General features: G+C 34.1%; 1 protein-coding gene across 2 annotated transcripts in view; it reads right to left on the reverse strand.

Annotated features, from left to right (window-relative positions):
- METTL15 (methyltransferase like 15) overlaps window positions 1–16,805 on the reverse strand; it is a 186,186-nt gene that overhangs the window by 96,534 nt on the left and 72,847 nt on the right. For both annotated transcript variants that reach the window (XM_021685883.1, XM_021685884.1), the window contains exon 2: window positions 7,075–7,211. In XM_021685883.1, the coding sequence (XP_021541558.1) occupies window positions 7,075–7,211 (137 nt within the window). The remainder of the gene's footprint in view (window positions 1–7,074; window positions 7,212–16,805) is intronic.

Here is a 16,805-nt window from a genome sequence, read left to right on the forward strand (position 1 = left end):
CTTACAGTCTTCAGAGGCAACAGGGGAAAGTTTCAGTTTTCAAACAACATGTCATCTTTTTTGAAAGACCTAAAATGGGTTAGTGTAAAATTCAGCCTTCCTATGAATTTCTTAGTTTTCCATGAAAATGTTAGTTTCTATTTTTGACTTCATTTTGAGAGTCAAGAACACGGAATTTTTCAGAAGCATAAGCTCCTCTTTGACAACAGCAAAATAAATAAATGAAAGAAAGAAATTAGTATATTTCCTCAAAAGACACACTGAAATGACAAAATGTTTCCTTTATTGTTCACCTTACTACAAGTTGTAATTACACATGTATTTTTAAGAAGATAATCATCCAATCCGTCCATTCTTCCAACCAACCATCCATCCATCCATCATCCCCAGAAATAATCCCTAGGCCAAATTTGTGTTTTTCTATCTCATGTATATTCTTATACTACAACTACATATGTACGTATTCATAAATAATATACAGCACTGCTTGGCATTTTCTTTCCATATTATGCAGAGATGTACAATCTCTGGGTTTGTCTTTTTTCAGCAGTTTTCCCTTTCTCCATACCTCCCTCCACAACTAATTCCTTCTTTCTCAAGTTCTCCATGATTATATATACAAACAATGCATATACAAAGTCTGTGATAACTCTAAAGATATGCTTCCTTAGATATTGATTCTTTTACTTAGATGAGATAGATTCTAAGCATGTTATGTATTTTCTCAATAGTAAAAGATGCTCACAAGAAATGGATGAATATCCTTTTCCCCATATCCTCACTTTCAAAATTATTCTGTCTCTCCAGTCTGATAAATGTAAAGCATTAACCATTATTATTTTCATTTCATTTCCCTCATCACTGCTATTGATGTTGAGCATCTTTTCATACCTTAATCTTCTACAAATGACCCTTCCATACTTTTTGCTCATTTTCCAAATTGGATTTTGTTGTGTTACCAATTTTGGAAGAACTCTTCCTACATGATAAATATTGATGGGGTTCCAGTCATGCTACCTCAAAATACAGCACCTTGGGCTACTGAATATTTTAAACTGAAGGAATTTGAGAAACAGCACATAAAGGAAGAACTTGCTGAGCCTCTCCTGAAGCAGGTCATCAGACCCAATGTGAGAGATGCCCTCCTATATGCAGAGGAAAGAAGCCTTGTTATCTCTCAAGACAAAGGGAAGAAGAATTTGAATGAATGGGGCTTGCTAAGTTTCCCACAGTTTACTACATTTAGCTCATAACATTTGTCCTATCATACTTTTCCATAACTTTCCACTCTTCATCAAACCTAATATAGAAATAATCAGGTGTAACCATGTTTTAGGGTCTTCACTTCCTTATGGAGGCTTCTATGTCACATAAAACTTAAATAAATGTGTATGCATTTTCTCTTGTGCATCTGCTCCAGCTGAGAACTTAGGAGGGTAGAGGAAAACAGTATTTTCCTTCCCTAGAATGTCAATCCTGTTCCTATTCCCTATGTTACTAATATTTCTTTTTCCAAATTAACTGTTTGGAAAATATACCATATTATTCTTGCCATATACTTCTAAAATTTTATAAAATATTAGATATTTCTAATATTTAATTTTATATATTTGTGATTTGTAGCCTTGATTAAGAAACTTTCTTACACTTAGATTTTCTATATAATCCCTTCAATTTTCTTATAAAATTTTTTTTCAATTTTTTATATATTTTTACTCTATCTGGAAGTTATTTTTGAATCTGACTGAAAATAGGGGTCCATTTTATGTTCTTCAAGTTCAATGAGCATTGTACCAACACCATTTATTTAAGAATGCATTATTTTCTCAAAGAATTGAAATATCTTCACCTGCCATTAAATTATTTTATAGTATAGTATATATCTATTATATTGTTGAATCTGTATCTGGATTCTGTCTTCCACTAATCTACTTTTCTCGTGCCAGTATTATACTGATATAATTATAGTGATTTTACAGTATGATCTGACATCTGGTAAGGCAAGTTTCCCCTCACTTTTTTATTTCCCCCAAAAGATCTTGTCACTCCCCCAGCCATATATATTTAACATCATATTATATAAATTACCGAACAAGCATACATCAGTTAAAGTTAAATCAATTAAGATAATTCCTGGAAGTACATTAAATTTGAGAATTGACCTTTTTTTATAATATTAATTTGTACTACACCAAAACAAATGTTTTCTCTTCTGTTTGATCTTGTATGTCCTTTAATAAAATTATAAAGTTTTATTTTTTTTAATTTGAAACTGTGCCTTTCTTGTTAAATTTACTACTAAATATTCTATATAGTGTTAGGTACTTTTTTGAGAATGGATTTTTTTTCATATTTCCCTTTTCAAGTATTTACTTGAGTATATTTTTTAAATTTCTATCTAACCATCTTATTGTATCATCTTATTAATTCTACAAGTCTTTTGGTCAAATCATCACAAGAAGAATATTTTAACCAGTTTCTTACTTCTATATGCCAGAACTTCCAAAAATACTGATTGTAATATTTATAGAAGCTAATCCATATTTACATCCTGATTTTGACTTAAATTGTTATAGTATTTCACCTTTTGGGAAAATAATTACTGTTTGTCCTTCGATAATAGGATATTTTACATTTAAGTAGTTTACTTATATTCCTGTTTAACATAGAGATTTTAATAAGAATAGCTAGCTGATTATAGTCATGCTTATCAATCTGTCATTGATTGGCTGTCTGACCTGGAGGCATCTCTGTATTCTTTAGGTATTATTAGGTATTATTCTTTTAATTAGGCCATAGGTATTATTCTTTTAACTAAATGATACATGAATTAGATACACTAGTATTTCCTTTTGAATTTTGCATTTATATTCTTCAGTGAGGTTAGACTTTTTTTTTCTTTTATACTACTTCTAGCAGGATTAAGTATAAAACTATGCTAGATTCAATATAAAGTGAACTGAAAAAGCTTTACATACTTACCATGATCAAGAATAGCATAAAAGACAATGCTCTTCCCTATTTTTTATTTATTTTATTTTTTTTTAAAGATTTTATTTATTTATTTGACAGAGAGAGACACAGCGAGAGAGGGAACACAGGCAGGGGGAGTGGGAGAGGGAGAAGCAGGCTTCCCGCCGAGCAGGGAGCCCAATGCGGGGCTCGATCCCAGGACCCTGGGATCATGACCTGAGCCGAAGGCAGACACTTAACGACTGAGCCACCCAGGCGCCCCACTCTTCCCTATTTTTTAAAAGCTAGGTAACAATTACAAATCTAGTCATGGTGCATTGTTCTATGTACTCTAATTACCTTTCTTATCTCTTTTCTGGTAATGGCCTATTAAAGTTTTATAATTATTCAATTTTAATAATTTATATTTCCTAAGACATTATTCATTTCATTGAGGTTTCACATGTTACCACAGAATTATGGTTGTATTATCTTATGATTAACTTATCTTGTGTCTATAGCTGGTGTCCTCCTCAATCTTAATCATATGTTTTTGATCATTTTTTTTCCCTTAATAATCAGGCTGTAAAGGAATTTTGCTATTTTCAAAGAATGATCACTTGGAACTTCTTTATTCTTTCTTCTTTTCAGTTTCTTTGATTCTGGTTTTTATCCATATTAATCCCTTCTTCTTGCCTTATTTTGATTATTCTATTGTTCCTTAACTAATTTATTATACTTGGCAAAGAATTATCTTACCGATGAACTAAAAAAAGTTTCAATAAGATTTGAGTCAAGGTAGTATAAAACTTAATAAAATGAGGTTATTAGGCTTGAAAAAGAAGAACAAAGCCAAAGGAATCATCATCTCATATTTCGAGATATAGTACAAAGCTACAGTAATAAAAAGAGTATGGTACTGGCACAAAAATAGACACATATAGCTCACTGGAACAGAACAGAGACTCCAGAAATAAACCCATGATTATCTGGTCAATTATCTATCACATAGGAGGTAAAAAATACACCATGAGGGAAAGACAGTCTTTTCAATAAATGGTATTGGGAAAACTGGACAGCTGTGTGCCAAAAATGAAACCGGACCACTACCCACAAAAATAAATTCAAGGTGGATTAAAGACCTAAATGTGAGACCTAAAACCATAAGCCTCCTAAAAGAAAACAAAGGCAGGAATCTCTTAGACATTCACCTTAGCAACATATTTATTATGGATATGTCTCCTCAGGCAAGGGAAACAAAAGCAAAAATAAACTATTGGGACTGCAACAAAGAGATAAGAACTAAAAGCTTTTGCCAGCAAAGGAATTCACCAACAAAACAAAAAGGCAACTTCCTGAATGAGAGAAGACATTTGCAAATGATATATCCAATAAGGGGTTAATATCCAAATACATAAAGTACTTATAAAACTCAACACCAAAAAAACAAACAATCCAATTTAAAAATGGGCAGAAGACCTGAAAAGATATTTTTCTACAGAAGACATAGAGGGCTAACAGACACATGAAAAGATGTTCAACATCACTAATCATCAGAGAAATGAAAATCAAAACCACAATGAGATATCACCTCACAGAAGTCAGAATGGCTAGTATCAAAATGACAAAAAATAGTAAGTGTTGGGGAGGATGTGGAGAAAGAGAATGCTCCTGTACTCTTGGTGGGAATGTAAATTGGTGCAACCACTGTGGAAAACAGTATGCAGTTCCTCAAAAAATTAAAAATAGAAATACCATAAAATCTAGTAATTCCATGGCTGAGTATTTACTCAGAACAAAAACTAATTTCAAAAGATATATGCACCTCTATGTTTACTGCATTATTTACAATAGCAAAGATATGGAAGCAACCCAAGTGTCCACTGATAGATGAATAAAGATATACATACAATGGAATATTACTCAGCCATAAAAAAGAATGAAATCTTGCCATTTGTGACAACATGGATGGAACCAGAGGGTATTAATGCTGAGTGGAATAAGTGAGACAGATAAAGACAAATATATGATTTCATTTATGCGAGGAATCTGAAAGTTAAAAAAAAAAAAATGAACAAACAAAAACAGACTCTTAAAAACAAAGAACAAACTAGTGGTTGCCAGAGGAAAGATGGGTGGGAGGACGGGTGAAGTCAGTGAAGGGGACTAAGAGGTACAAACTTTCAGTTATAAAATAAATAAGTGATAGAGATGAAAAGTACAGCATAGGGAATAGAGTCAATATTTGTAATAATGCTGTATTGTGATAGATGTTGACTATACTTAACCATGATAAGCATTGAGTAATATGTAGAAATGTTGTGTACACCTGAAACTATAAAACATAGTATGTCACCTACACTTCAATTAAAAAAATACTATTATTAGGTGATGGGGAGAATACATGTCCCAGCTTTATCTCTATTTAGTCATATATGCCTTTTAGCAAATCATTTAACCTAAGCTCATGGTTTCTACAACTCTAAACTGAAGAGAGAATACTGTCTCAAGATTCCTGTTAGATAACAAATTACATCTGATAAAATTGATAAAATTTTAAGTTCCTTCTGAGAAAAGGAGTCTATTTGAAGGAATAAGAGACCTTGGAAAAACTGAATTGGAACTCATTGCCTTTAGAAATAATATCATCTAAGAAAATCCAGTTTTTCTATGACAGTGAAATATAATGGAGACTTATACTCATTCTATGAACACTCAGGTCATAATCAGGTGAACTCCTAAGATGTTTCACAAACATGAATGCCCTAGTAGTACAAGAGCTTCTTAAAGAAGATGCATCTTAGTTACATTGCAGAATGACAAGAGACAGGTTTAATATTTTTTTTTTTTTAAGATTTTATTTATTTGACAGAGAGAGCACAAGCAGAAGGAGAGAGAAGGAGAAGCAGGTTCCCTGCCGAGCAAGGAGCCCGATGCGGGACTCGATCCCAGGACTTTGGGATCATGACCTGGGCCGAAGGCAGCCGCTCAACCAACCAAGCCACCCAGGCGTCCCGACAAGAGACAGGTTTAAAAAAAAAAAAAAAAAGTATCACATCATCATACCATATCCTCATATTTTTCTTAGAATAACCTGGGGTCAAATGGATTTCAGGCATTCCTACTGAACCCTCTGATGTTGCAAACAAAAACCTAGGTGTATTTAGTTAATTTTTATTGGGAGAATTAATCACACTGATAGATTTGCAAAGTGTTTGGGACCTGAGAGGTTGAAAAAGACTATTCTAGATTAGTAATTCAACTTCCTATCCTTAGTCTGTGATTAAACTTTTCAATGGTCATAATTTTGCTACTTCACCAAACAGACCTTTTCATTATTGGACAGTTACAACTAGCAAAAAACTCTCGCTTACATCAAGTCAAAATCTGCCTCTAAAATTCTCATCTATTTTCTTGGTTTCAGTCGCTGAAGCATGAGAGAACAATTCCTTATTCCTGAAAATAGCCCTTTACATATTTGTAGGTAGTCAACTTAGCTCCAAGACATTTTCCTTTTTCAGAATGATAACTTTTTAGTAACATAGCATAATTCACTAATCCAAAATTTTCTCTAAAGGAAGATGATTTAACAACTCATGAAGACAGTATTTTATATTTTTAAAAAGCTCCACAGTGAAAGCTCACCTAATTCTTGACTGAGGGATAGATTGCTCTAAACTTACTTGTGAATTTCAAAAAGAATTCAGAGACAAGAACTGCATTACATTGATGTATGTGAACTAATGAATTCTGCAGAATTCTCACATACTTATTTGCTTCAGTAAATTCTTGGAAACTGTAACTCATAAATTCTTTAAAAATTATTTTTTAAACTATTGTCAAAATACTACTCATGGACGGATTTCAACCCATCTTCAAATTTTAGCCATAAGTCATTTTTGTATTTATTTTTATGATTCAGAAAGGATAAAGGCAGTAATATCATTTTTTAAGTGGTACTAAAAACAATATTTACATTAATTCTTTCAGGGGGAAAAAGGGAGAAAATATTAACAAAGTGAAGTATAACAACATACAAGGGAGAACAAATTCCAAAATGGTAAACCAAGCTGTATAAAACTCAGCACCAAAATTCAATAACTATACAAGAGAATTACTTACGGATACAATTCTGAAAGCTGTTCAGCTATTGCATAAGCTGTTGGGTCTCTGTCTAAGGCATACAGAGTAATATCTGACTCCTTCTGTAGAATGGCTCTTGTATGTCCTCCTGAACCAAATGTCATATCTAGAAAAGTCTAGCCAACACAAAAAAAGAAAATTACTACCTAGCATGAACAAAACATTCTTGCTAGCTACCTTAATTTCTAGAAGCACATATTGATTTTCAGAGCTGATAGCAATTGGAAAAACAATTAAAATTGTTTGCCTAGAGTTCAATTTGTTATACATGAGACCTGGGTCAATTATGAGTGACCAGCCTGAAAGAAATGGTCAGAGTATCAGTAAAATGATAATCTCTGGCACAGGCTGGCCAATTCAAGACAAATTTACATTTTCCTCCAAAGGTCAAACTGGCCACAGTGTTATGCTGCTTGCTTTTTTAATGCTTTCCAGCACCTGGCTGATGATAGTATTTCCAACAATTTCTCATTATTTGGAGATAGCTTATAATTAGTATGGCTCACTTTATCTCGATTTCTCTAAATGCTTTATATGACACATGAAGATATTCAAGAATACAAAGAAAGAAGGAGAGAGAGAGAGGGAGAGAGAGAGAGGGAAAAAGAATGAATATACCTAACAATAAATAGTCACAGGACAAATCCTTAAAAATCTAAACTGGAAAAGGCTCAAGGCTTAAGTCAAAACAACTAGAGTAAATTCTAGGTTTTTCACAAAGTAGCTATCTATCTTTGGGAAAGACACTTAAAATTCCAGTGTTTTTAGATTTCCCAGGCTTTGAAAAGAAAAAGAAAGTCAGAAGAAAAGAAGATACCATCAATACCTACCTAATTGGTAAGGTGACATATAATTACTCATATAAACCAAGACACTTTTGAGAATATAACATCTGCCAGTAATAATTTTGCCAGGACAACAGGTTATGATGTACAGAGGTGGCTATTTTTCATGTCTAGATCATTCTAGGGAAACAGTAAAGCTAATTGGATTTGAATCTACTTCTTGGCTCTTTTATTGGGCCACACTATAAAGAAAATAGATCTCAGTCGGGCAAGAAACCAGACCTGGACCATTAGAAACATACTTGTGAAAAAGTTAATTGATTGTGGTTGATTGGGAAGTAAACACACTCTCAGTATAGATTAATGTGTCCTTTCAATAAGTTTCACTGCCTTTATGAAAATAAAAATAATCATTCCAATAATATTGAATGCTATGAAAAATAACATATACCATAGAGCAAACTATCAACAATATTTAAACATACAACTTTTTTAAAGTTAATGCGTACATTGTACAAGAAGACAAATTCCTGAAATGGATTTGAACATTTCCCTGCCCTGAGGCTACAACTTATTTCCAGGAGAGTGGTCAGAAACAAGACACAAGTATGCTTTGATTTTTTGCTACCAGCTACCATGCTGAGTCCCATCCTCTGATCAAGTCCTCAAAAAAGTTAGCCTGCTATTTGAAGAATAACATGGAGGAAATCTTCTGATCAAAACTGAAAAGAGGAGGGATATAAATTATGAGAGAGATGTAAATGTGCTGAAAACATGCAAGCACTGCTTTTTAACATGTATGTTAATACAACTCAAACTTGCACTTCTGTCATTGTCGGCACAAAAGACATGGCTATACACTCTTTTCAACACTATAAATGATAATGTTAAAAGAACACTTGAATTTCTTATTATTTTTCAAGTAGCCCATCTTGAGGCTCGAACTCATGACCCCCAGATCACAACCTGAGCTGAGATTGAGTCGGACACTTAACCGACTGAGCCACCCAGGCCCCCATTCATATTACTTGCATGGTTATTAGGAGTACATACTTATAATCTCAAGATCGAATAATTTCCTTTCTCAGTCTGTATACTTATTTTATGTATCTATGAATAGGTAAAAATCTCCCACCTTACCATACCTCAGTCTTAAAATTGCTAGGGGTTTATTTAGCATAATTTAAACAAAGAACTTCTCCAAGGCAAAAGTATAAATTACTTTCTTGTTATGCCCCAATATCAAGTCTTGCTATAATCCTACACTTAAACTAAGAGTATAGCAAATAAAACAATTTGCATATGATTACCTTATCCCAAGCCAAGAAAGTCCCAATCAATAATTAAAAAGAAAAAACCTCATCATTCAAAATATTCTGGAAAATGTAAGATGATGATTATAATTTACATGATTATTTTTTAATATATCATGATTATGCCCTTGGAGATGTACTGACAATCAAGGAAGTTTCCATAGGAAAAAAAAAATAATTATTACCAGTCAAGTGTAACACAAAGCAAAATGGGAGACATGGGATTTATAAAACTACAAGTGAACCCCATCATATGTCCTAGCTCAATAGGTTATTGAAGCCATCAACTAGAATTTTGAAAATTCTAATATACATTGCTCATCAATGTAGGTCTTGTGAATCAACCAGCACTACAACTGAAAAGGGAGCCAATTAGTCTCTCCCTTTCCCTGGGTCATTAACTTGATATAAGACCACATTTTTAAATTTGTACAAGCTGACGATAAAATAAGACTGAACAAATGCACAAGAACAAATAAATCTGAGTGTCACAAAACAATGCTTCTATGGGTCTCATCTGCATGTATGTGTGTGTATTCATATGTATATGTTATGTTCCAAATATACATGGAACTCTCTCTTTAAAATTACCTGATACAATTTATCTAAAACATGAAACCCATATTTGATACCAAGAATTTATTCTGACAATGTCACTTCTCACCTGTACAATCCTGACCAAATTATTTTAACTCTCTGAGCCTCAACTGTTTCATCTAAGAAAAGGGGATAAAATGTACCCATTTACTTCACAGAGATATATAAAAATTATCTTATTTCTTCCTTACAACCACAAAGTAGGTGTTATCAGATTTATACATATACAGAAACAAAAATTACACTAAGCTAGTAAGTGGCAAATGCAGGAACTGAATGAATACAGATATACCTGGCTCTCTTCTGCATTAAATCAACAAAGTTTATATTAGCCCAATACCTTATAGTTTATCAAGCATTTACGTTTTCGTACTTGGTCTAACAAAAGTTCTGTAAGTATGGACAAGTGGCATCATCCCCATTTTTGCAAGTACAAAACTCAGGTGCAGAGAGATAAGGTGACTTGATTAAGATCCTATTACTAGCAAGTGAGGGAAAGAGAACTCTAAACCATGTGTCACCAACTCTAATTTTGTGCCTTTTCTGAAAAAAATAAAAAGAGAAGAAGGGAGGAGCGAGCAAAAGAAAGAAAGAAAAAAGTGGATGGCATAGAAAGAATCATGGCAGAAATAGCTTTACAAAAATTATACAAGAAAACTTCAGTTTTTTTATAGACTACTCATTCCCACTGGAACTGAGGCTCTCAGAAACCACGTCTTAATCTTTGTGTAGCAGGACAACTCGAGATATGTGTGTTTCTCTCTTTTTTTCTTTCTTTCCTCCCTCCTTCTATTTCAAGCAGGAGCCTAGATGAGCTTTAGAATGTATGTTCCTTGAGGATTTTTGCATGACACAAAGAAAAAAAGTATCTTTCCTATCATCTGGAGACAAACACTTTTCTATCAGTTAATATTAAAGAAAAAAAAAAAAAAAAAGCTCAGGGGCGCCTGGGTGGCTCAGTTGGTTAAGCGACTGCCTTCGGCTCAGGTCATGATCCTGGAGTCCCGGGATCGAGTCCCGCATCAGGCTCCCTGCTCGGCAGGGAGTCTGCTTCTCCCTCTGACCCTCCCACCTCTCATGTGCTCTCTCTCTCTCTCTCATTCTCTCTCTCTCAAATAAATAAATAAAATCTTTAAAAAAAAAAAAAAAAGCTCAGAAAGAATGCTAGTTATCCTGGGTAGGTTAGTGTCTTTAAGGAAAAGAGAGATAGATCTCACTGAAATTGGGTGGAAGAGAGATGGGAATGATGAACAAATTCCAAGAAGGTACAGAACTAATGAAATGACGGACAGATGATAAGATCTCAAAGCAGCTGTCTGTATGAGGAACTGAAGGAGGGTGGATGCTCAACACAGGGTTCCCAGAGCTACCAGAGATTTCCATACCCCTCTTTGGCACAGAAGCAGAACTTTTGGTCCTAGAGGGCCTTTATTACAACAAAAGGCATCTCAGGGTGCACTAAGGGTGGTATGAGATGAGTAATACCTCAGGGCCTCTGCATAGCTCATGTGGAGTAAAAGGGGAATGACTGAGATTGATAAAGAAAAAATATACATTTGAGGGAAGATTCATAACTACAATTCTCCAACTCTGCCTCCACCTTAACAGCATCAGGGCACAGTAGTAGATGCTTAGTAAATATTTAGTGATGTGATATGAAAACAGAGCTCAGCTTCCCAAAGTAACTATGATAAAGATAGCAATACTCTACTGTGCATATGAATTTAGAAATACTCCTCAAGATACAAGACTCATTATCATAAGACCACATAAAATAGTCACAGGACATCCAACTTTTAGGAGTCATTTAACATCAATATATTCTTAATATTACAAGTTGTTTCATTAATGAAAAGAACTTTTTCAGAACATTAATGATGATCTGATATTAATAGTATTATGCAACTCTAATGCACCATGTTCTTATTTGTTGATCAGAATCCTTTACATTTGAAATAAGAAAATGAACATTTCTTATTTTAGGTAGCTCTTTTAATCAAATACAGCTAATTGACATTTTATCCCCATGGTCTTCTAAATATAGAAATGGTTAGGTTCTACCTTGTACCATGATGAGTCACACTTGCATAGTTGAGCTACAGCTGTGAATCTGATAATGAACAGGGTTCAGATGCAGAATTTCAGAGCTTCGAGGGACATAACACACTATTTATTCCACGTCCTCATTTTACTTATGAGGAGACCAAGGCCCAAAAAGGTAGCTAGTTGAGGGCAGAGCTAATACTAAAACATAAATCCTATGTTCTTTCTACTTCATCTCATAATATTCCTCCACTGAAATTATATAATCACACTGAAATAACCAATCATTCTTTGAAAAAGTTTTTTTTTTTTTCTTAACGAAAATAAATATATATGTGGGAACTCCGCACCGTAAGCCTCCAACACAATTGAAAACAATCACTGCCCTACCATTCTAAATTGTTTTATGACTTTATGGCGATAAATCTGTTGGCTTCAATTCCAAAGACAATTATGTTGTATATGTGGCCTCAGATAAATATCCACCCATTATGTATAATAGCAACTGGTGATGACTGATTTCTTGACAGGTTACAGTTTTCAAATTGACCTTGAAACTAAAAGCAAAAAATTAAAATACTTAAAATCATAGACCCATGGGTAGTTAGAGCTAGAAGGACCCACAGAAATAATCCAATTTAATTCCATTAACATATACTGCTCTCTTTCTGGAGTATACTTAGCACTACTTTTATACCTCTCAGATATGATATCCTTTAAGACCTAGCTAAGGCTGCTCTCTGAAGGAGGAACTGACAGAAATCAAGGGATTTACCCAAGATCATCCTGTACAGACTAGACAGTTAAGTGATTTATTTTCCCCAATCCACAGTTCTAATCATCGAAATTTTCACACTGGAACAACACTGTTAAAATTGGACATGAAAACATTTTTAGCCATGAACAGCACAAGGGCAGATCTTTCAATTTCATTTTCCTAATGTTCATTAGTCATTTCCAATCTGTGCAAGATTTTTAACAGTAAGTTCTCATCTGAATTTGAAAACAATATGGCCTGATTTCACTGAAAAATTTCTTCCTATGAATATTTCCTTTTCTGGCAATTACTAATTTTGAATATTTAGAATTGAAGTGTTTTTGAAAGGATTTTGGAAAACTTCACCTATTTGCAACAGGTTTCATTTTGAAATACTAAAATGTCTCAGGCATATACTTAACCTTCTGGATTTTTTTTCAGGAGGTAAATTAAAATATATGGCATTAATTAATAATCTGTATATTTACTGAACATTCTGTACAGATAAGGTCCTAAGAGGTAATACCTCTTGAGATATTAAGTGATGGTCCTTCCATTTTGGTGAGGGAATTAGACATGCACACAAATAATTCCTAGTAAAAAGAAATCAGCAATATAAGAAAAACATATATAACATTTTACAAGGAGTGAAAAAACATGTATTTCAATCAGTAGTGAGACCGACAAAATTGGAGTAGGTTACAAATCAGCTGGGCCGTCAAGGCTGGGCAGAAGTCAGAGAGCACCCTTTCTTCTCACTCTTCCATATTTACCAAATTCAATTAGTTACAGAGTCCTGTTGATTTTACATAAATATGCCTTAAATTTCTCCACTCCCATTTTAAATTCAGGCCCCCTTTTTTCTTTGCTGTGCTATTTCACTAGGTTCACATTCATATCCATACCTCAATCTGACTTCTAATTCTTCTTGCTACACTGTTAAAAGGGTATCTTTCTGAAATAAAATTGTAGCATGTGACATTCCTACCCTCAGAAGCTCTCCAAAGCTACATGACAGAGTCTAAATTTCTAGCATAATGAATAATATTCTTCAGATTCTGGCCTCTGCATTTCTGTCTAACATTATCTCCCACTCCTCACACACGAATTATACAATATATTCTGTAGCCATACAGTTATAAAATATCATAAAAGCACATACAATTATCAAACATGCTAAACTGTCTCATGTCTTCTCTACCTTTTTGCCTGTTTCATCTCTCTCAAATTGTATTCTCAAACAATTATGAGAATTCTGATATGTGCACAGCTCTATTCTTAGAGTGAGAAATACAAGAGTAGGACGAAATAGACATGGCCCTTGCTCTCACATAGTTTTCAGCTGGAGGCCTTAGTATCTTTAATATATTGTTCTTTCTTTCTAGAATACTCTTCTGGAAGATGCCCTAAACATTTGTGTCCCGGATGCCAAACAATGCATGACACAGAATATAATCAATAAATATCTACTGAATAAATAAAAACAAAGAGAATTAAATCTTAGGAAAGGATATGTTATGTAGAGGGAGAGCAAGTTTGACTGGAATGCAGGATATATTACAAGAAGAGAGAAAAGGGAGAAAACAGAAACAAGAAGAAATTAAAAACCTTCATGTATGTGCCAGATACTATTTTTTTTAAAGATTTTATTTTTTTTATTTATTTATTTGAGACAGAGAGAATGAGAGACAGAGAGCACGAGAGGGAGGAGGGTCAGAGGGAGAAGCAGACTCCCCGCCGAGCAGGGAGCCCGATGCGGGACTCGATCCCGGGACTCCAGGATCATGACCTGAGCCGAAGGCAGTCGCTCAACCAACTGAGCCACCCAGGCGCCCTGTGCCAGATACTATTATTCGTTATGATATGTTCCCTGCATCCACCCTAGAAGTAGCCCTATGTGACAAACTAGGAAATAATGCTGGAAGGTAGTGTGAAGTCAACTTGTGGAAGTCCTGAAAGGTCAAGGTAAGTAATTTGCATCGTATCTGCTAGATAATGAACAGCTTTAAAGACTTAAAATATACTTAAAACACTTAAAAAATAATGTAACTGCCAAGAGTATTAGACGGATGGTAGGTTGTGAGACTATTGTGGTGACTTGGTATAGAGCAAGCACCCAGGTACGAGGACACAAAGCCTGAACTGCCAATAGGAATGGAGAGCAATAATGACAATAACAATGTATAATACACTTACTGAATGCTGCACCAAAAATGGTGCCAAACATCTGCTCTGCGTCATTCATTCATTTTATACATAGGCAGAAACACACACACACTCACCCACATTCAGTTAAGTGAATAGGATTCTCAAAACCACACCTTGAGTAAGTTACTATTATTATTACTATTTTACAGAAGAGAAATGGGAGATTTAAGAGAGACGGTTCAGTGAATTGTCTGAGGTGCAGCTAATGAATGTTGGAGACAGATTTCAAAAACAATTCTGTCTCCTGAGCCTGTACTCCTAACTACTTAGCTTTTCTGTAGAGGGAGAATAGACTAATTAGATGCAGTGAGTGGAGAAGTGAGAAATAAGAAACGACTACAAAGCATGCTATCTGGGTAACTAGGAGTATAGGACACAACATTTATTATGCAATTATTATGTGCCAGCACACATTATGCCAGACACTTTAAAAACTTGACCTAATTTAATTCTTACAACAGATTGTATGGTACATAAAATAATTCCATTTCACAGATGAGTATATCAGAGCCATTTACTTAGGAAAACATAAATTGGCAGTACAATTAGAGACAGAGGCAGAAATAAGCATTTCCTTCACCTCCCTGCCACCCTGCTACTCTGCCTCCACCACCTCCCAATTAGTGAGGCCAAGGAACAACTTCTTACTCTAAAAGAGAGAAAACCAGAAGTATGAGAAGATACAGGCAGCTTGATAGAACAAAGCTGTAAGAATTCCATGTGGGAATAGAGTTACTCTTTGTAGTAAACTTGAAACAGTGAAGTGAGGGGCACTGCTGAGCAGAGATTTTGAAGAGAGTAATAATAATAAAAAGCTGGAAACCCAGAAATGTAATAGGGCCAGTTATAACAGCATTAATCCATAGGAAGGAAGAAGTTTCATTTCCTAAAATATTTAAAGAACATTAAGTTCTAATTATATTTTTAAAGTTCATCCTTGTCAAAAACATTGATACATTTTTTTTTAAAAAGTAAGATAAATTATTTTCATTAGATATCCAAATTACACCATGCAGCCGTTAGGAATATTGCGCCCCAAATACAGTATACCTGGCACACATTTACCAAATGCAACAGAAGGGAGCACCAGGATGTAATTAATGAGGCAACTGCTAAGAAAAATGAGCTAGTCATTTGGACATGATATGATATATATGATATGAGGGGTATTCTGACTTAAAAAAATCACTAGAAAAAGCTATCTGCTTTATAGTGTCACTGGAATGTTTATAATTGCTAAGGCAAGCTACTGTTCTACCATTGTGTACTGAATCATACGAGACTATCACTGACTTCTCTCAGGCTTTACTTAAGTATCTGTCTAATCTATTGACAGGTAGACATTTATCAACCTGATGCATTTATAGATCTGAAATAAATTAGAACATATAACTCTGAACATAGAAGGCTACCAACCTTATAGTCAACTAACATTCTGAACATTTTTCCTACCAAACCCCTTGATTTATAATTGTCTTGTCAAGCTCTGTTGAGTATCTGTCTGCTACACGCTTATTTTGTTTTATTTGTAACTATTACATGGGCTTATGTAAAAGGAAAAAAAAAGTCTCAAAAGAACATAAAAGTTATACCACAAACAAAACAATCAATGCATTGCAATAAATTTATCTCTTTTCCCATGTTATCAAGAGTATTGGTGTTACTATGACTCATTCTGCCTAAATTCTGCAAACATTTCATCTTGTAGCCTAAATTCCATCCTATTCACAACAGAAACCTTTACTTACAACAAAACTTATTTTTTCTCTTCTTTATAAGTATGTTCACTTATATTAAATTAAATAATTAGAGTATTCATCTTTCTAGGTGTTAAGTAGATTTGCTCTTATCGGTAACATGGATGAATTTCAATAGTAAGTCCCAACCATGTACAATGGACTGACACTTGATCTGCTTGCAGATACAACGCTTGAATTAACACAAATAGCTAAAAATAATATGACAAGGGTGGTCTCAATAAGCTTAATTTCACAGACGTTTCTAGCC

The sequence above is a fragment of the Neomonachus schauinslandi genome, chromosome 11 (genome assembly GCF_002201575.2).
Source record: "Neomonachus schauinslandi chromosome 11, ASM220157v2, whole genome shotgun sequence".
NCBI classification, from domain to species: Eukaryota; Metazoa; Chordata; class Mammalia; order Carnivora; family Phocidae; genus Neomonachus; species Neomonachus schauinslandi.